Source organism: Phyllostomus discolor, chromosome 12 (assembly GCF_004126475.2).
Source record: "Phyllostomus discolor isolate MPI-MPIP mPhyDis1 chromosome 12, mPhyDis1.pri.v3, whole genome shotgun sequence".
NCBI lineage: Eukaryota > Metazoa > Chordata > Mammalia > Chiroptera > Phyllostomidae > Phyllostomus > Phyllostomus discolor.
Genome location: NC_040914.2, coordinates 19,984,870 through 20,003,423, shown reverse-complemented (window position 1 = coordinate 20,003,423; position 18,554 = coordinate 19,984,870). Strand labels below are relative to the sequence as shown.

At 57.8% G+C, this 18,554-nt stretch overlaps 3 protein-coding genes across 8 annotated transcripts; 2 read left to right on the top strand and 1 right to left on the bottom strand.

The window, feature by feature from the left end:
* The first annotated feature begins 237 nt into the window (after window positions 1-237).
* Window positions 238-6,203, top strand: LOC114511583 (D-box binding PAR bZIP transcription factor). The gene is made up of 4 exons (XM_028530312.2): window positions 238-873; window positions 1,804-2,226; window positions 3,776-3,987; window positions 5,706-6,203. Exons 1-4 carry the CDS (start codon window positions 735-737, stop codon window positions 5,919-5,921), a joined length of 990 nt encoding a protein of 329 aa, XP_028386113.1. The 5' UTR covers window positions 238-734; the 3' UTR covers window positions 5,922-6,203.
* Window positions 6,204-6,339: 136 nt separating this feature from the next.
* SPHK2 (sphingosine kinase 2) lies at window positions 6,340-14,621 on the bottom strand. Of its 6 annotated transcripts, none has more exons than XM_028530344.2 (7): window positions 14,417-14,621; window positions 13,321-13,466; window positions 9,648-10,122; window positions 8,799-8,948; window positions 8,610-8,704; window positions 8,400-8,515; window positions 6,340-7,996 (listed from the first exon to the last, which is right to left on the bottom strand). In XM_028530344.2, the coding sequence occupies exons 3-7, from the start codon at window positions 10,051-10,053 to the stop codon at window positions 6,913-6,915; spliced, it is 1,851 nt and encodes a 616-aa protein (XP_028386145.1). In that variant the 5' UTR covers window positions 10,054-10,122; window positions 13,321-13,466; window positions 14,417-14,621; the 3' UTR covers window positions 6,340-6,912. The 6 variants fall into 6 exon arrangements, with proteins under 6 accessions (XP_028386145.1, XP_028386146.1, XP_035868393.1 ...); XM_028530345.2 differs by having other exon boundaries at window positions 14,107-14,546; XM_036012500.1 differs by lacking the exons at window positions 13,321-13,466; window positions 14,417-14,621 and adding an exon at window positions 11,499-11,612 and having other exon boundaries at window positions 9,648-9,942.
* A 68-nt stretch (window positions 14,622-14,689) lies between these two features.
* Window positions 14,690-18,310, top strand: RPL18 (ribosomal protein L18). Its single transcript, XM_028529534.2, has 7 exons — window positions 14,690-14,832; window positions 15,766-15,852; window positions 16,179-16,286; window positions 16,689-16,787; window positions 17,329-17,452; window positions 17,624-17,693; window positions 18,193-18,310. The coding sequence occupies exons 1-7, from the start codon at window positions 14,830-14,832 to the stop codon at window positions 18,266-18,268; spliced, it is 567 nt and encodes a 188-aa protein (XP_028385335.1). The 5' UTR covers window positions 14,690-14,829; the 3' UTR covers window positions 18,269-18,310.
* Window positions 18,311-18,554: the final 244 nt, after the last annotated feature.

The following is an 18,554-nucleotide window of genomic DNA, read 5'->3' as shown; positions in this document are numbered from 1 at the left end:
TGGCCAAATGTAGGTCAGTGTCCCGCCTCCCATCAGAAGGCCAGACAACTTCACGTCCTGGGCCCCTCCTGCTTCCCGGGCCTTGGCGAGCCCAGGGGTCCCATTGGTTGTGAGTCTCGAGGGGTAGGGATGCGATTGGTCCGCATTTTCAGCCTGAGGGAGGCACGCGGCTGGGGTGCATGGCCCAAGAGGAGGGCGGGGCAGGGTGGGTAGAGTCCGAGAGGAGGGGTGCTCGCTGTGGCGTCGGGTGTTTTGGTTTGGCTTTTTTTTTTTTTTTCCGCGAAAGAAGTTTGCTTTGGCCACGCCTCAAAGCGGCCGCCTCCTCCTGTCCCCTCCCCCGCCCCTCCGCGCACACCTCTTGGTGCAGATTGCGAAGCGTCTTCCGTTGAGAGAGCTGCAGATTTTGCAAGAGCCAGGCTCGACCACCTTATAGAAGGAGCGCCTTGAGTCCCCTTAAACCCTCTGTTGCAAGGAGCTGGCCGCCTGATTTGATCAAACCCTCACCCAGACTGCATGGTCTCCTGGGACCCTTCAGAGTTGCACGTTTCTGCAGCGAGGACTGCAAATCCCCGTAGCTCCTAGGATTTGCACTGTTCTGGATACTGGAATCTTGCAAGCTGCGCTCGCCTGAACCTGGGCAGACACTTGCCCGAACCACAGGAGTTTACCGTTGAGTGACAGGTCAGCTCATCGTCTCTCCATGAGCCCGTGAACCTGCGGGCAGGTGCCCGGCGATGGCGCGGCCCCAGAGCGACAGGACCCCGGCCCCCCTGCTGCTGGGCGGCCCGGCCGGGACCCCCCCTGGCGGGGGAGCGCTGCTTGGGTTACGGAGCCTTCTGCAGGGGACCAGCAAGCCCAAAGAACCGGCCAGCTGTGAGTTCTATACCCCATCTCGCCCAGCTCAGACACCCTACTCCCTTAGGGACTCCTGGGGGTGGGGGTCCACAGCTATCCCCTTCGGTGCCGGTAGTCCATCCTACCAACCTTTACCAATGTACTAAGGTGTTTAGACCCCCAGCTCCCTCAGCATCCACGACCCCAGAGTACCGGCTCTCAAGCCCCTCCACCCCGAGGACCCAGGAGTCCAGCCCCCTCCATGTCCTTCTCCCAGAGGACCCAATAGTCTAAGCCCCAACCCCCTCTTCCCTTTGGTTCTGAGAGTCTAGACCCCTGGGGTCCAGGGAGGAGGGAGGGGGTGTGTCGGATGCTCACACGGTAGTGACACGGGCCTGGGCGGGGCCTTCTGGGGTCACATGGAGTCTAGGGATGAGGAATGTGCCCCAGGAATAGAGCCCCTTCCTGTCCCTTACAGAGTGTGGGGACGGGGCGGGGAAGGGGTACTTGCGCACGGGGGCGGGGGTAGGTTACAGAGGAATCACAAAGCTGTCATTTTTTTTTTTCTCTCACCTGCCCAACCCTCTACCTACCTCTGTCTGAACTTCCGTTCCCGTCCTGTGTCTGTCCCTTACTGGGTCTCTGTCCCCATCTCTCTTCGCCTCTCTGACCTACCCTCTTAATGAGTTCTATTCCTCTTGGTCTCTGTCCCTCTTGGTGTCTCTGCCGACCCCGTCTTTGACCTTTCTCTATGTGTCTCTCTCCCTCTGAGTCTCTGTCCTCTCCTCTCTCTGGGTCCTTGCCCTCCCTCTCCGGTCTCCTTCCACCCCCGTCTGTCCCCTCTTTCTCTGGATCTCCATCGTGTGGGTCTCTGTTTTCCCTTTCCTCGTGTCTCTCTGACTCGGGGGTCCCTTCTCCATCTCTGTCTTCCTCTCCTTTCCTACCCTGCCCGGTCGTCCTGGCCCCCAGGTCTCCTGAAGGAAAAGGAGCGCAGGGCGGCTCTGCCGGCCGCCACGGTTCCCGGGCCCAGCCTGGAGTCGGCAGGCCCGGCGGCGGGCCCGGCGGATGCCCCAGCTGGGGCGGTGGTGGGCGGCGGGTCCCCCCGAGGGCGCCCGGCAGCTGCGCCTGGCCCGAGTCTGTTGGCGCCGCTGCTGTGGGAACGGACGCTGCCATTCGGCGACGTGGAGTACGTGGACCTGGACGCCTTCCTGCTGGAGCACGGGCTCCCTCCCAGTCCACCGCCCCCCGGTGGCCCATCACCGGCACCTTCGCCCATGCGCACGCCCGCACCCTCCCCGGGGCCCGGTTCCTGCTGCTCGGCTTCCCCTCGCTCCTCGCCGGGGCACGCCCCCGCCCGGGCTGCCCTCGGGGTGACAGGCGGACACCGCGCAGGTGCAGCGGCGGGGGCAGGGCCTTGGGTGGGCGGGCTTAGTCCACAGGGGGCGGGGCGGTGAGACACCCGGGCCAGGTGGTGGGACTCAAGCTGTGTGTCTGGATTCCGGGTTCCCTAGTTGAGAGTGGTCAGAAGAGATCAGACTGGGTCTCCAGGATCAATAGAAAAGGAGAGACTTGGGACCTCAAATTCCAGGAAGTCTGCCTAGTGGGGCGGCAGTGTGGACTTTTCTGTGGGACGTGGGGACTCGTGGAGCCGGGACAACGAGCCCAGAACACTGGAGTTCTTTAGTGGAAAGTGGATTGTGCCCCCATGTTCTGGGCCCAGAATTAGTGGAACTGGGATAGGACCGAACTCCTAGGCCTAGTAGACTGGGGAGAATGCGAGGGCTGGGCACAGACTTATGTTTTTCCACACGTAAGGGACTGCCAGCCCTGGTTTCTAGGTCCCCCACTAGAGACGGGCAAGGACCCTGGGTCCTGCAATCCAGCAGAGGGGAGAAGGCAGAGGATCTTCATTCTAGGTCTTACGTTGGGGTGAGGGCCAAGCTTCCTATATTCCTGGGAGACGAATGGCCTGGGATCCCAGAATCGTGTGCACCCCAGTGGCGAAGGGATTCGGGTCCTGGGGAAAAGATCGTGGGTCGGTTCCCCTGTGTTCCTGAGAGTGTAGGGGGAACTGGATCCTGGAGGTTCAAAGGTTCGAGCTGAGAGGCCCGAAGGAGCAAGAGGAAAAGTGTGCTTCCTCTGGCACCTTGGGGTGTTCAGGGTTGGGCTGCAGGTCCGGAATTGTTGGACACACCTGCCACAGGTCGGACCTTCGGGTCAGACCTCTAGGCAGACCCAGGGCCCTCCCCTGCCCCGCCGCATGCTCCCGCGCCACGTGAGTCCTCTCTTAACCTCCTCTGAGCTTCGCGCACGCGCAGTCATGCTGGAGGGGGCGGAGCCTGGGGAACGTGAGGCAGCCCTAGGCGGCGGGGGCGGGGGTGGGGGCGGGAAAAAGCAGGCTCCGGCACGTGACTGGGCCCTGAACCGGTGTCCTCAGCTGACCCTTGCTTGCTTGCTCTTAAAGGGGCAGGCCGCCAGACCCTTTCCGCTTCTGTTCAGTAACTCATGAGAGCTAATAGTTCTTAAGAGGCTTTTGAGGTGTTTTTAGTGCATGGGAGTCCGTTTCCCGGAGCATCCTGGGGTCTAGACTTTGGCCAGGGACTCAGAAAGGATTCAGGTTAGTCTATGGGGAAGAAGCCATCACTGACCAAAGGGATCAGGATTTAGAAGCAATAGCCCAGACTCAAGGGTAATTTAGGGCAAATCGGGTAATGATTGGGCCACAGTTTCCCTGTTTGTAGAAGTGGAGTTGGTGCCATGATTTCTAAGCATCTTTGTGGCTTAGGGAACCTCAGCATTTTATATTAGGGGTGTTGATCTCTGGCAAAGCTTTACGTTGGCCTTCATTGTGGTGGATATACCTGAGTAGGGGGTGACATCTGGGAACTGCCTTTCCAAAATAAATAAATACAATCAGGTGACACATTCTATTCCCCCCAAGGCCTGACCTCTCGGGACACACCCAGCCCTGTGGACCCAGATACCGTGGAGGTGCTGATGACCTTTGAACCCGATCCTGCTGATTTAGCCCTGTCAAGCATTCCGGGCCATGAGACCTTTGACCCTCGGAGACATCGCTTCTCAGAGGAAGAACTTAAGCCCCAGCCCATTATGAAGAAGGCGAGGAAGATCCAGGTGCCAGAGGAGCAGAAGGTGAGCACTGCTGGATGTAGGACACAGGCTGGGCTAGCGCGGTCCCCACAGCCAGGGTTTCTCACAGTCTGGCCTGGGCTCTTCCTAGGATTAGCTCTCAGTCTTGCCTACAGCCAAGGATCAGCCCTCGTTGGCCATGGGGTACAAGGGGGGCAAGTTTTGGACTTGGAATTTATGAAGATGGTATCACTGTGGGACACAGACTCAGCTAGCCCTGGCAGACCCAGTTGTACACACTTGGTGCCTCTCCCGCCAGCTGGACCCAAGCTGCTCAGTGGGGCAGGCTCCAGGCTCTGCCCCTCTCAGTTACTAAGGACAATGTTTCTTAGCAATGAGGTACCAATCTGTCTCTTCTAAATGGCCAGCCAGACTGGGGCTTGCCTGAGCCCAGGACACAGACTTTGCCAGCCCTCTAGGCCTTGTGTCCTGGGTCTGGACCACCTCATTGGCAGGGGGCCTCAGGGTCCCATTGGCAGCCACAGCCACATTCTGATGTGGGTTCTTAGGACAGTGACAACACACTTCTAGCATTCCGACTTTTCCAGTTCTGGGGTGTCTCCTAATAAGAGATGCCTGGGCTTCTCTCATAAGACTTTGCCATGCCTCCATGGAAGACACAGCTACTCAGGGCAGCTAGGACCAGCCTCCAACAAATCTACGCCGGTGGTTTCTTCTAGCACAGGGCCTTGTTGCTAGGGACTGGATTTGCCCTAGCAAGCAGGAACTAGGCTTTAATTAAATGGGGTTCAGGAGGCATCTTTCAGAGTTCTGTGTGCTCCTTGGGACTAAGGAGTGGTCCTCTTCTGCAGCCAGATGCCAGGACATGTAAGGAGGTCTCAGTATGGACCCTTTGCTAAAGGACAATGCTTCTAGTCATCAGGACGTATTTGGCAGGGGGCAGCTCTCTGGCCTCTATTCAAGGCCAGCAGGTCACAGACCAGCTGCAGTCATTGGGACTACTTAGACATTACTTTTCTTTTCTTTTTTTTTTTATTGATTGATTTTAGAGATACAGAGGACAAGAGGGAGAGTCATATATATCAGTTTGTTCTCCCACTTTATTTATGCATTTATCAGTTGATTCTTTTATGTGCCCTGACCAGGGATTGAACCCACAATCTCAGAGTATCAGGACAATGCTCTAACCACCTGAGCCACTCAGCCACAGCAGACCTTTTGTTTGCTAAGGAGGGGTGAGGTTGCTTTGGCAACCAGGTCTGAAGGGATTCAACTCTGGAAATATTTTATGGGACTCGAAATCCCATCACCAGGGAGGCTAGACTTTCCTTAGCAACCGGAATCTGGAAAGGTGATGTTTAAGGCAGTGCTTTTCACTGGGAGCTCTTACACCCCGAAGGCTTTGTTGCTAGGGAACAAGCATCCTTAGCATCCAGGAACTAACTGCAGGCCCTTTGTCAGGTGAGGAGCATGGGGTCTGCCCTGCACACTGAAGACTTGAAGCCCAGTGGTTTGTGGTGGGAGCTTCTCTCCTGCTTTAGCTGTTGCTAGGGGCCTGCTCTCCTTAACAACCAGGGCCCTAGAAGGGCAGACCCTTGGGCACCCATCCCAGCAGAGACCACTGATGGGCAAAAAACAGCCCTAGAAGTCTTCTACATTCCCTCTGACCCGTGAAGGAACAAGCAAAGTTGTTCCTCCCTTCTCTCGCTGTGGCCAGGGCCCCTCTGAACTTCATTGCTTTCCCACCTCTGTATCCCCAGGATGAAAAGTATTGGAGTCGGCGGTACAAGAATAACGAGGCAGCCAAGCGGTCCCGCGACGCCAGGCGGCTTAAGGAGAACCAGATATCGGTGCGGGCGGCCTTCCTGGAGAAGGAGAATGCCTTGCTCCGGCAGGAGGTGGTGGCCGTGCGCCAGGAGCTGTCCCACTACCGTGCTGTGCTCTCCCGCTACCAGGCCCAGCACGGAGCCCTGTGAGGCCGTCCCCCTTTCCCCACCTGGCGGAGCTCACCTCCGCCTCACTCAGACTTGCGCCCAGACGCCTCCTTCCCTCTCCACCCTGTGGCCCACGGGCCGGCCGGCTGGGTGCCCCAGGGACGTGACGATGCAGATAAATACATTTATATTTTTAAGAAAAAGCGAGCCTCCCCCCCTCCCTCGCGGGGGCGGGGAGAGTCTTCTGTGTGCCCCTGGCACGTCGGGGACCCTGTCCTCCCACCGCCTCCGTTTAACACGATCCTGAATAAATCTTGATAACCCTAGAGCCAGCTGTCGTGGGGGAGGAGGCACCCCCCTGGCCCCAGTTCAGGACCAGCGGGGTCATGGTAGCCACAGTCCGTGGGTAAGTCTGGGCTTCGGGCACTCCCAGGGACTACCAGATGAAGAGATCAGGGTCTAAAAGGAATGAAGCGACTACCTTTATTGCATAGACCTTTTCAAGTGCTTTGAAGATTGGGTTCAGGAAATGCACAGGACACAGAACACGGGCAATGAACTCTGCCTGCACTAACGTGCGGGGCAGGGAGGAACTGTAGTGCAAATGCGAGCGTCGGCCCCGGGGAACCCGCCCCTCCAGGGCTGATTGGCCAGTTAAATAGAGGCACCGGAGTCGACAGGGAGAGATCCTGAATGGCCAGCCCGTGCATTCCAGGCCTCATCATTGGACGACATGTTAAGCCCCGCCCTCAGACGACCTGTTTTTTAATGTGCCGGAAGCGTAGGTCTGGACTGAGTTCTACCCTCCCAGGCGAGTCCAACTTCCTGTGATCCTGATGGCCCCCACCCCCTAACATTTGGGTCACCCTCCAGCATCTCCTCTGGTCCTCTGGGTGAGGGCGCAGTCCTGAGCCAGAACTACAGGCGCTGCACCTCCACCCGAACTCTAGCTGCCAGGTCACACCCCTGAGCCCAGGCCCCGCCCCCTTGGAATGTAGCCCCCACCCGTACCGGTTTCCAAGTTTTGCGAGGTTCAAGGTTCTCGCCCAGGACGGCCAGGAGGTCCAGTGAGCAGTGTACCAAGACGCGGATGCACCTGTGCCTGCAGGGGCCCATACTCCACCCGCTCCCCATCCACCGTAAGCACCCCACGAGGTGTGAGTGGCTCCAGGCGAAAGGCACGAGCCGCCGAGTAGCCCAGCTGTGGGCAGCCCAAGCTGAAGTGGCTACCCTGCTCCATGGCCAGGAAAAGGCGCAGCAGTGCAGCTCGCGAGATGCCGCCACGCACCCAAAACAGGTGCACCAGGCCATCGTCAAAGCGTGCGTGGGGGGCTGCCACCAGGTCAGCCCCCAAATGGCTGGGTGAGATAGCCAAGACCAGCACGAAGTCCTCCTCCAGCGTCACCCAGCCTGGGGGTAGTGGGGCACCCAGAGGAGGGAGCAGGTCGTCTGGGGGACCCCCAGTAGAGGCAGCTACTGGGTCACTGGACAGGAGCCCCGGGGATGCTGTCGTTTCTGGGGCCCCCTCGTTGATGGGTGAGAGTAGAGCTGACTTGGGGGAACCAGGTGGAGACGGCAGCAGTGGGTCTGGGGACAGTGGAGCATCTCCAGCCCCAGCCCAGTCCCCGGCCAGCTCTGGGCCCCCGCCATTGAGGGCCAGGATGGCCAGTGGTTCAGGGGAGTCTGGGGAGGTCAGGGCAGGCTGAGGCAGCGGCAGGGGCAGGTCAGACACGGAGCGATGAAGGGGTGAGTGGGCCACAGGTGGAGCTGGGACAGGCGCCAGGGTCAGCTCTGATTTGGCCCGGGGCAGGCCGTGGGCAGGGGTAGGTGAGGCGGGCTCCACAGTGGCAGGGAGGTAGGAGAGGCGTCCACGGTAGGTGTGCAGTGTGGCGAGGCTCAGCACCGTGCTCAGTGTGAAACGGGCACTGCCCAAGGCCCTGAAGCGCTCACTGTGGATGTCCACGTCTGACACGAAGCCCCAGGCCACAGACAGGAAGGAGAAGCAGCGGGAGCCCGAGGCCAGCGTCACAGACAGCAGGTCCAGTGGGCAGCAGCCGCCCCGGCAGAGCAGCAGGGCGCAGTGCAGCAGCAGGTCGACACCCAGGGCCTGCTCAAACCTTGAGGGCCAGACACAGATTGACACAGTGAGACAGAGGAAACAAGGCTGGGTGAGGAACAACGCATGGGGCAGGGCAGAGACAGACAGACAGATAGCAAGGGGACAGGCGGGCCATATCCCTGGGCCTACCCGCAGCTACTTAGCCACCTCCACACAGACTCCTCTTACTGGGCCGGGTTCCCTGTCAATCCTTGCACGCCACAAGCATTCACTAAGTGTCGCCTGTGTGCCAGGCACAGTTCTGGGCACTAGGGATACAGCTGGGAACAAGACCAGCAAAAATGCCAGACCGATTCAACCTGACAGTGGACTGGCGGAGGGGGTGGCAGATGTGCCGGGTTCCTGTTAGCCCTCCTTCAGGGTATCCTCAGGCTCCCCCAGGGCAAGGAAAGCCCACCTACCCTCCGTGGTGGTTCACAGCTCCAGCCAGGGCGTTGCCTGAGCCGCAGGGCAGGATGCCCACAGGCGTCTTCACAGCCTCTTCCCAGTCGGGGCGATCTAGGAGCCCGTTCAGCACCTGCGGGGCCAGAGACCAGACACCTGAGTGCTTGTCCTGGCCTCTGTGGTTCTCCTGAGACCTGGGGCTCGATGCAGGGTGGCTCCTGCCCTACCTCATACAGCAGCCCATCTCCAGAGACTGTGACAATGCCATCCCATTCACGCAGGCTCAGTCCCTGGACCAGCTCCCGAGCGTGGTTCTGTCGTTCTAATGTAGGGAACCCAGAGGTGAGGCAAGCTGTTCCACTCCCATCCCACCCCTGCTTCCCAGGACTCGGAAATTCGGCCCCAGGCCCCCTTACCTGTCTGGATGAGGTTGAAGGAGAGCCCAGCTTCAGAGATCATGGGCAGCACATGGTTCTTACACCACTGCCAAGCCAGGCCCCGCCCACCAAAGGGATTGACCAATAGAAGCAATCGAGGTGGCCTGGGCAGGAGATGGGAGGTGATTTCTGCAGAGAGAGGGGAGGGAGTCCGTAGAGGCCAGAGGCTCAGGTCCCCCACCTCAGAAATGGTCACTGCACAAACCCTCCAATGCGACCTGGGGAGGGCCGACCCTGGAGCCTCCAGGAAGTTGTTTTTCTTTCCCAGGCCTCACATGCCCAGGCCGCTCCCTTCTGAGACAAAGGCTCAGCTTAAGTGTCTAATCCCATTGCCCTCTGGACCCCCGCTGTGGGAACAGGAATGTGTTGTTTCCTCATTCCTGAGAACACCTGGATCCTAGATCAGGTGGCTACACTCTAAGAGGTTGTGTGGGTCACCACCCAGGCACCCAGCAGGACCCTGGGTGGCACCCCTGCCCAAAAGCCTTTTGCAGACCCCTAGACTAGTTTTAGATGCCACCTCTGAGAACTCTGGCTGCTGACTGTTCACATCTCAGTCTGCTGCTCTCGCCAGCCTGGGAGCCTCTGACTCATCTGTGGTCAGGACCCACGTAAAAGGGGAAGGGATAGAGGCAAAAATGTAGCAAGAGCGCAGCAGACACAAATAATTTTTCTCAGCCTGTGATTTGTTCTTCCTGTAGCCTCTCACTGTCTTGGTGTCACTCTTCCAGCACTGACCCAGGGAGACATCACTCACACACAGAAACGCAGAGAGAGACACCCACAGAGGGGGACCCATAGAGCCACCGAGGCTGCCCCGGACCTCACCCCCGTCCCCCGGCAGCGGCAGTCCACGGAGCAGACACGTGAGGACAGTGGCCCAGCGCTGGGCCTCCGCCCGGTTCTCCTCATAGGTGCCTGCCCCATCGGCCCGGAAGGTGCGTGTGACCCTCCGCCGGCCCCCGCGCCGGCCCCTCGGGTACGTGTAGACACAGAAGTAGGCCGCCGAGTCTGAGGGGCTGCGGCTCCGCAGGGTGCAACAGCCTGAGACCTCGGCCAGTGGGACCAGGCCGCCCCGGGGCCTGGCCTCAGGCTTCGGACGCAGCCGCTGTATGTGCAGGGCCTGCGGTGTGAGAGTGAGGGCAAAGCGCGGGCCTCGGGCCGGGTGGGAGCCAAACTCGCCGTGCAGGAGCGGAGTGCTGGCGGCCAGGGGTGGTGGCGGCAGCGGGGCCATGGCCTCGGCCCCTTCCAGGGCAGTCCTAGGCCTGTGGCCTGAGCTCCAGGTCAGCTACTGGTCTGGCCCCTGTGGGAGGAAGGGCAGGTGTCAGAGTCCAGGACCCCTGTGTCACGTGGAGGGAAGCGGGGGCAGGGCCTGTGGACAGGGGGAGACAATGAGGGGCAATCACAGGTGCACCAGATCGACAGGCCCAGAAAAATGTGGGGAGACCCCGGGAATGCAGGGGAGAGACTGGATAGACTGGAACGTCCACACCCGGGCATGCAAACATTCACTCATTCATTTCCTAAATAATTATTCACTCCCCTCGTGGGCCAATCACAACGCCAGGCCTTGCAAACACAGCGGGGAGCAGAGTGGACCACAAATCCCTGCCTTTGTGGAATTTACATGAGTAAACAAACAAACAAAAAACAAGACAAAAAAGTAAAATATAGTGTGTCAAATGACAGGGACTGTAGGAAAGGAAGGCAGAGGGTCGAAATCAGGATGTTGGAGACACAGGAAGAAACGGACACGCAAAGACGGAGGAAAACAACACGCAGTGGTCTCCAGATGGAGAAAGTAGCAAGGGGCAGACATTTGGATACAAAGTAGAAGACGGGTAAACAGCTTCAAAGAAATGAAACCTAGGGTGACAACAGATACTTAGGAGATTAAGAGAGTTGCAGGGGCTCTGGGAGGCCCTTAGAGGGTCAGGAAGATGAGGGAGCAGAACAGAGAACACAGAGGCAGGAGGTGGAAGGTGCAGAAACCAGGAAAAACGGAAAAAGGGCTGTGATATGAGAGGACTAAGGGGCCAGAGAGCTAGAAGAGCCACATGCAGGCATCTCCCAGGGACAGGGTGCAAGAGCTGGCCCCCTGCTCTTCAGGGAAGGGATGGGAGCTGGCCTGAGGTCCCCTCCCCAGAAGCTCTCCCCCTGCCCTCTGCCTTTGCTTCTGCCTCCTCCTTCTTACTCACCTTTGCTCCCCTCTGCTCCGCACACACAGCCACCTGCCAGTCCTGCCTCTCACCTTCCCCCCTCCTCCAGCCGCCCCAGACACAGCCCCATCTACAAGACCTCGCCCTACAGAGTCAACTCTGCCCTTGTCCTGGGCAGCTGTCTCAGGCCCCGCCTCTTACCTCAAATCAGGTTTAGGCACAGAGCCCTAGATCTTCCCCAGTCCTGGGTCTGAGTCTCTGTCCCTAGGTCCTCGGGTCTCTGTTGTGGTTTCCATTCTCTCTGCCCCTCCAGGTACCCCAGACCTGGGCTTGGGTCTCTATCCATAGGTCTCTCCAATTCATAAGCCTGAGTCTTTGTCTCCGGTTCCCTGGTCCCAGACCTCCACTCCCCCTGCCCCTTGCCGATTTCCAAAAGCCTGTCTCAGACCGGGGTTTCTATTATTCCTGGATCCCCCAGCCCTGGTTCTAGTTCTCCATCTCCATCCCACAGCCCTGGTACCCCAGTCCTGGGCCTGCGTCTTTCCGTTCTTCTTGGTCCCGCAGTCATCCAGATTCGGGTCCCTGCCCCGACCCCCACACCCACCAGATCCTCCTCCGAGTGGCCCCTCAAGTCAGCAGCACCCGCCCCGACCAGGGGTGTGTGTGGGGGAGTGTGCATACGCTCAGCCAATGGCCATGCGGATGGCCTGAGCCGCTCCAATGAGCGCCCACAGAAGGTGGGTCCAGCCGACCTGCGAGCTTGGCACGGGGGCCTGCAGCGGGAAGGGTCGGAATGCTCGCGATACCCGCAGCCATTGTAGGTGAGGGCATAAGCGCAGCAGAGGCGGTGTCACGGACCTCTGCGCAGGAACTACATCGCCATGTTTGTCGAGGGCATATGGGCACGTCCCATTCAGTGGGTTTATAAAAGAGAAGGAGCAAGAGGGAGGTATTTAAATGCAGATAGTGACCAATACGCATAACAAAGACCCAGAGAAACAGAAAGGGGCTTAGTGAGAGAGTCAGAGAAGCAGTCAAAGGCAATAACAGACTTGGAGAGAAAATGACTTTTTTTTTCAGATAAAGAGAATCAGAGAGACAGACACAGAAAAGCAGACATACAGACAAAGAGACATAGACAGTAGAATTAAGAATATGCAAGGTAAAGACTCAAGAAACCCCAGAAAAAGGACAGAGAGAGAGAGATAAGGACAGACACTTTTGGAATGAAAACCAGGGAGAGAGGATTATTAATTCACAGGTTATTAATAAGCCACAGGGATGTAATGCACAACATGGGGAGTATAGTCAATTATATTGTATTAATTCTGTAGGGTGACAGGTGGTAACTGGACTGTGGTGGTCATTTTGCAATGTACACAAATGCCAAATCATTATGCTGTACACCTGAAACTAATATTGTATGTCAATCTTTTACAATGTCACAAACTATTTACCTTGGGCCCAAACCAGAGTGGCAGCAGCGTAACATAAACATCTAAGTAGTGAATGACTCTTGCCTAGTGAATGGCAAGACAGAGACACAAGGAAAGAGGTGGGAGAGCCGTGGCTGGTGTGGCTCAGTGGATTGAGCACCAGCCTGTGAACCAAAAGATCACAGGTTTGATTCCCAGTAGGGGCACATACCAGGGTTACAGGCCAGGTTCCCAGTAGGGGGCACATGGGAGGCAACCACACATTGACGTTTCTCTCCTCTTTCTCCCTCCCTTCCCCTCTTAAAATAAATAAATAAAATTTTTTAAAAAGAAGAGGAAAAAAAGAGGTGGGAAAGATAGTATCTGAGAGACCTCTAGGTCATGAGTGAGTGGGGGAGAGAATATGGAAGGCCCAGAGACTGAGAGGAACTGATACTGGGACACAAAGCAAAGACGTCGATGGAGAGATAGAGAAAGGCCAAGACCTGGTGACACTGAAAAAAAATCAAGGCAAGAATAACAACAGGAGACCTAGAAACAGATGGAGTTGTAGAGAGAAAGACACCTGCAAAAGAAAAAAGGGACAGATCTTTGAGAGATATAAATGGAGGAAGAAGTTCATTTATTGCCAAACAATGCACCTTGTGTTCAACCCAGAACAGCAACAGCTTCAGGGAGTACGTGCCAAAGAATGACTCAGAGAGAAAGGGGGACAGAAACCCAGTGAATTGGAGAGTCAGGGAAATGCAGCACCTGAGCTTTGGGCCCAGGGAGAAAGGCAGACACACAGACCCTAGAGGCTGGGACTCAAAGAGAGAGACCAAGTTACAGAGATGAGGGGACAGGGACAGGGAGGAGGAGGAGATTGTCCGTGGTACGGCGATCTTGACTTTAGTGGACCCTTACCTGGTCGCACTGCTCTTCTGCTTCGAGGCACCCATTCATCCGCCAGTCCTCTGCTGTGTTATCAAGACCCCGGTCCTGGGTCAGAGTCCATGCGAGGGGGTATGGGCAAGGAGGCAGGCCTGCCGGGTCTGGCCTGGCCTTTGACTCTGTGGAAGGGAGGAGAATAAGTAGGAGTATCAAGTGCAGATTACAGGAGGCCAGGCTGGATGTGCTGGAGGCCCAAGGGGCAGGGCCTCCCTGGGGAAGAAGAAAAGAGGAGGAGTTCAACTTTTTCACTGTCCCGACAAGTTCATCTTGTCTCATCCGCTGAGGGCCAATAAGTAGGAATGGAGCCTAATTTTTATTGAGCATTTGCTCCACGTGCAAAGCATTGTCTTAAGCATTTTTACTAGTTTATATAATGAAGAACATCCTAGGTGCCGGGCCTACTGTCATCCTTTTTTTCTGGAGATAAGAAAAGCAAGGTACAGAGAGGTTAAATGACTAGCCCAAAGTCACACTGTTATTAAGTAGCAGAGTCACGATTTGAATTTGAATCTACATCTCTCCTCCTTCTTGGATCGCCATCTTCCCCCTCTTTCTAGGTCTCCTCACCGCCCACCGTCAGTCTGTCCACTGCTCCTCTGGGTCTCCATTCCTACTCCCCTCTTCATCTGTCTCCCTCTAAGTCTCTCCTCCCCTCGCAGAAATTTTTTACCCATCCCCTCTCTCTCCTCCAACCCCAAGCTTGAGACCTCAGTGTGCCCGCTCCGCGCTCTAGGACCATCCACATCCCTCACAACGAACCTGCTCGGCCACTTGCTTTCTCTGGCTGAGAAAAGCAGCCCAAGGTGGCAGAGGCTGAGAAGGGGTCAGGGAGCGGCCCTCTGCGGGCAGAAAGAAGCGGAACCTCAAAGATGAAAATACAGTCCGCTATAATACTGCCCTGCAGCAAGAAGATCTCAGATTAGACCTCAAGGAGGACTTCCCGAGCTGCTGCGGCCGCGCATGGTAGGGGTAGCACAAGATAAGGCAGCCTGATAAAGAAATGACCGGAGCGTGGGGTCAGAGGTTTTCCAGATAATCCAGGCTAGCCCCGCCTGCCCCGCCTCCTTACCTCCAGTACTGGGCCCACCCAATCCTCCGGAAACCACAGAGAGGTTGTCGGCTTCGGGCCAGAGAGTCACCGCGCGACGAGTCCTCCTGGTTCCCCGCGACATCTCTCTCGCTCCCAGATTCCTTTGTCCGGAAGGTATAGAGAACAGGGACTGGGTAGGGCCAGAGAGGCCCCCAACGTGCCGGCCCTTCTCTCCTTGGCGAAGTCCTCTCTCCTCTTTGGTTGTTCCCGCCCCCTATTCCGGAAACGCCCATCTAGCCGGCCGCCCGATTCACAACAGAGAAGCCCAAGTTGCCATAGAGTGCCGAGTCGCGCCTGGCTTACGTCATGCAGGCGCCGCTCGCTGAAGGCTTTCCCCGCCCACTCCGGCTCCGTTCTCTCTTTCCGGACGTGGTGGGACTGAAGGCGCCATCATGGTGAGTGCACTTTGGGACGTTCGGTACTGTACCATCCAGCGACATCCGCTGTGGTCTCGGGCTGAAGGCGCACCGGAGGGAGGCAGGGGTTCCGGGCATGTCCATAGGAGGCGACTCCCGTGGTGGGGGGCTGTTTAGAGGCCTTGGACAGCAAGAATGGATCAGTCGTATCAGCCTCCAGCTCCTCCCGTATTTCTCCATTGAATAGATGTCCAAATTGAGGTACGAGGAGGCTAAATGATAATGATTAAGGTCTAAGTGCCAGGGAGTGGTGGGGCCAGGATTCTGACCCAAGCAACCCGGACCTGTCACTCCTAAGCCTAGAAATTTGGGTTCTGGGGAGTGTCGAAGGTCCAGTGTCCGGGTTTTGGGACCCGACAGGCCTCCGTGCGAGTCTCGGCTCCCTGCCAGCGTTGCGATCTTGCTTCCCCAGCCCGTTCCCCACTTTCTCCATCTGTTTGATTACACAATTCCATTTCACAGATCTGAGTTGGGAAGAAATCAGTTGCAGAAGTGCCCATTGTGGGTTCTTGTAAACGTTGCGTGGGTTAAACAAGAGCTCTAAAGTAGTCCCTTACAATTGACGAGTCTGTGAGAAAGGAAACCTCACGGGAGCCGGCGGGGAGTGTGTTGGGAACGGTGGGCTTGAGTTACAGCCGCTGCAGTGCGAAAGCTTCTGGGGGTGCTGTGTCGTGGGCTGAAGGCTTGGAGTGTAGAACCAGCCCCTTTCTACAGAGGGCTCATTTGAGGTCCAGAGGGTGGAAGTGACTTCCCCAGGCGTCTCCCCGTGCTGGGCCTGGGATCCGTGGTCTCTGCAGAGACCGAGGCTCGGGCATTGTCTAGGAGATAGACAGTAATGGACAGCGTCCGCGGATGGGTGGGGGTGATCCGCCAGGGCGGAGCTGGATCTACAGCCTCCTCTCCTCAATGCAGGGAGTCGACATCCGCCACAACAAAGACCGCAAGGTCCGGCGCAAGGAGCCCAAGAGCCAGGACATCTACCTGAGGCTGTTGGTCAAGGTGAGCCTGGGGTCTGTGATCCGTGGGCGGGGCCCCCCCACACCTGCAATTCCCTGGGCCTCCATTCTAGTGCCTGCAGGGCAGGCTCACATCTCCGAGAGCTTCTGGAAGTTCAGTGTTTTTAGCTTTTGGGCTGCGACCCGCAGCGGGTTAGGGGGGCGGTCTCTGCGGCCTTGACCAGGATGGACCTGGGCCAGCCAGCTCTGTCCCGGCAGCTCGTTGGCACAGGGGAAAGCCCACAATCAGTTGTTTGCCCGTTCCTTCAAAAGTTAGGAGGGGTGCGGTGGGCTGCCCTGGGTTCTCAGTCCTGCTTTCTCCTTGTCCAGCTATACAGATTCCTGGCCAGACGGACCAACTCCACCTTCAACCAAGTCGTGCTGAAGAGGCTGTTTATGAGCCGCACCAACCGGCCGCCTCTGTCCCTTTCCCGGATGGTGAGGGGCTGTTAGGAGCGGGGCCAGCCTGGGGAGACCTGGCTCGGGTCTGGAGTTGGGGTCTTCAGAGGGAGGGTGGGCTTGGAGTTCTGACCCTCAGGTGAGACTCCATTTCCACTGTCTCAGCTTCTTGGCCTTATTTTCCTTCTCACTGTTGGGGGAATGCTTAGAGGGGCTTCATCAGGTTGTCCAAATCATATAACACAAGTCTTAGCTTGTAGGAGAGGTCTGCTGAGAATTCTGTGCTTGAGCCTGAGGTCCGGCCTGTGCTGGTTCAAGAGGTGGCCGCACAGGCTGGTTTCACTGGTTGGGGCACAGCTATCTTCATTCGGCATACTGGAGGCAACGGGTTTGGGTTTTGAAAGGTCAGGCGGGGCTTAATGTGCCTGTCCTCCCCCAAAGATCAGGAAGATGAAGCTTCCTGGCCGAGAGGGCAAAACCGCAGTGGTGGTGGGTACGATAACCGATGATGTGCGTGTCCAGGAGGTGCCCAAGCTGAAGGTGAGTGAGGGGCTGTCAGCGCAGCGGTGGGTCAGGTGCACAGGCTGGGGTGGAGTCCCACGGACCTGGCTTGGCCTTGGCTGCTGTGGTGCCACCAGCCTCCAGCAGCATCCTGGCCTCATCTCCAGGGTTACTTAGGCATCACACCTACTGGGTGGCTTTTGAGTCAAAGGTGACTTGTGGCTGGCGTCACTGATGGGGGTGTCCCTGGGCCAGCCCCTCTGGGGCGGTGCTGGCTGTTGAGCCAGGCAGCCAGGGTTCGAGTCTAGGTTTCTCTGCCATTTTATCAACTTCTGGACAGACTCTGAAATCTCTTTATGGCTCAATTTCCTTAAATGTAATGGCTTCCAGTTGTTGTGGCCTTAGAGAAGTTTCTAGGAGTCAGGTGGTAAAAACAGCTGTGAGCAGCTCAGGAGGCCCTCTAACAGGTGTTTGTTGTCGGGACTTCCCTGTTGGGCCAGGGCAGTGACCAGTAAGTCCCAGCAGCCCCTGGGTGGCCATGCAGGGGCCTCTGACTGAACCTGTCCTCTGTGTGCCCTAGGTGTGTGCACTTCGAGTGAGCAGCCGAGCCCGGACCCGCATTCTCAAGGCCGGGGGCAAGATCCTCACCTTCGACCAGCTGGCCCTGGACTCCCCCAAGGGCTGTGGCACCGTCTTGCTTTCTGGTGAGCCATGTGTGGTCTCCTCCGGTGGGCTGGGGCCTGCCAACAGCCTTCCCCCTCCAGGTCTGGGAGGTCAGGGACCTCGCAGTCAGCCGGAGCCCTGGAGAGTGGCGCCTTGCAGGTGTCCTGGGTGCAGGGTTTCTGCCTGACCGCCCCCTCTTTTTCCGTCCCCAGGTCCTCGCAAGGGCCGAGAGGTGTACAAGCATTTCGGCAAGGCTCCAGGAACCCCTCACAGCCACACCAAGTGAGTGTGCCCACCCCTGGCTCTCCCCCCGGCCCCCGCAGTGCATATGTAGGTGCAGCTGCTGCTGTTTTTCACACTGGTCCAGCCTCAGGCCTCCCCAGAGCTCCCCACCCATCGCACCCACTTTCCCTTTGGGGCTCAGCTCAGAGCTCTGCACCCCTGGGTGTTGAGCTCCCCGGCAGCCAGTGTGCCAGGCGCAGGCTCCGCCTCAGGCTGAGTTGGCATCTGCCCGGTGGGGCCCGAATTTTACCCAAGCCTCCGGGCTCTGAGGCTGGCACCCCCAGGCCTGGCGCTGGCTTTGCCGATCCCTCCTGCCATCAGCTTCCCGCACTGCCAGGCTTTTGTAGCGGCCCCCTGGTGTGTCACCTCCGACCCGTCCTGGGTTGAGAGGTCCCCTTGTGGTTCTGGGTCACTCCGCCAGAGCCCGAGTTGCTGGCTTAGCCCCCAGTGTACATCAGGCCTGGCTCCATCTGTATGTAACTTCTTTCTCTTCCCGCAGACCCTACGTGCGATCCAAGGGCAGGAAGTTCGAGCGGGCGAGAGGCCGGCGGGCCAGCCGTGGCTACAAAAACTAACCCCAGATCCTACCTTGTTATTAAAAAGATTTTGGATGCTGACAGTCCTGTGTGTTTTATTGGGATTGGGAGGGGAAGCTGTGGGCCCGAAGGCATTTGTTTTGGGGAATTGGACACCATGCTGTCTCCATGGAGACAAGTCCCTCCAGTTGTGTGGAGGCAAGTCCTCGCCCCCTCACGTCCGGTCCCAGGTGTCGGTCCGTATCAGCCTGCGGGCGCCCTCTAGCGGTCTATGCGTGGGCTTCGCTGTGCTGGGCCTCTCTGCACCTGTTGGACCCTTGCAGCC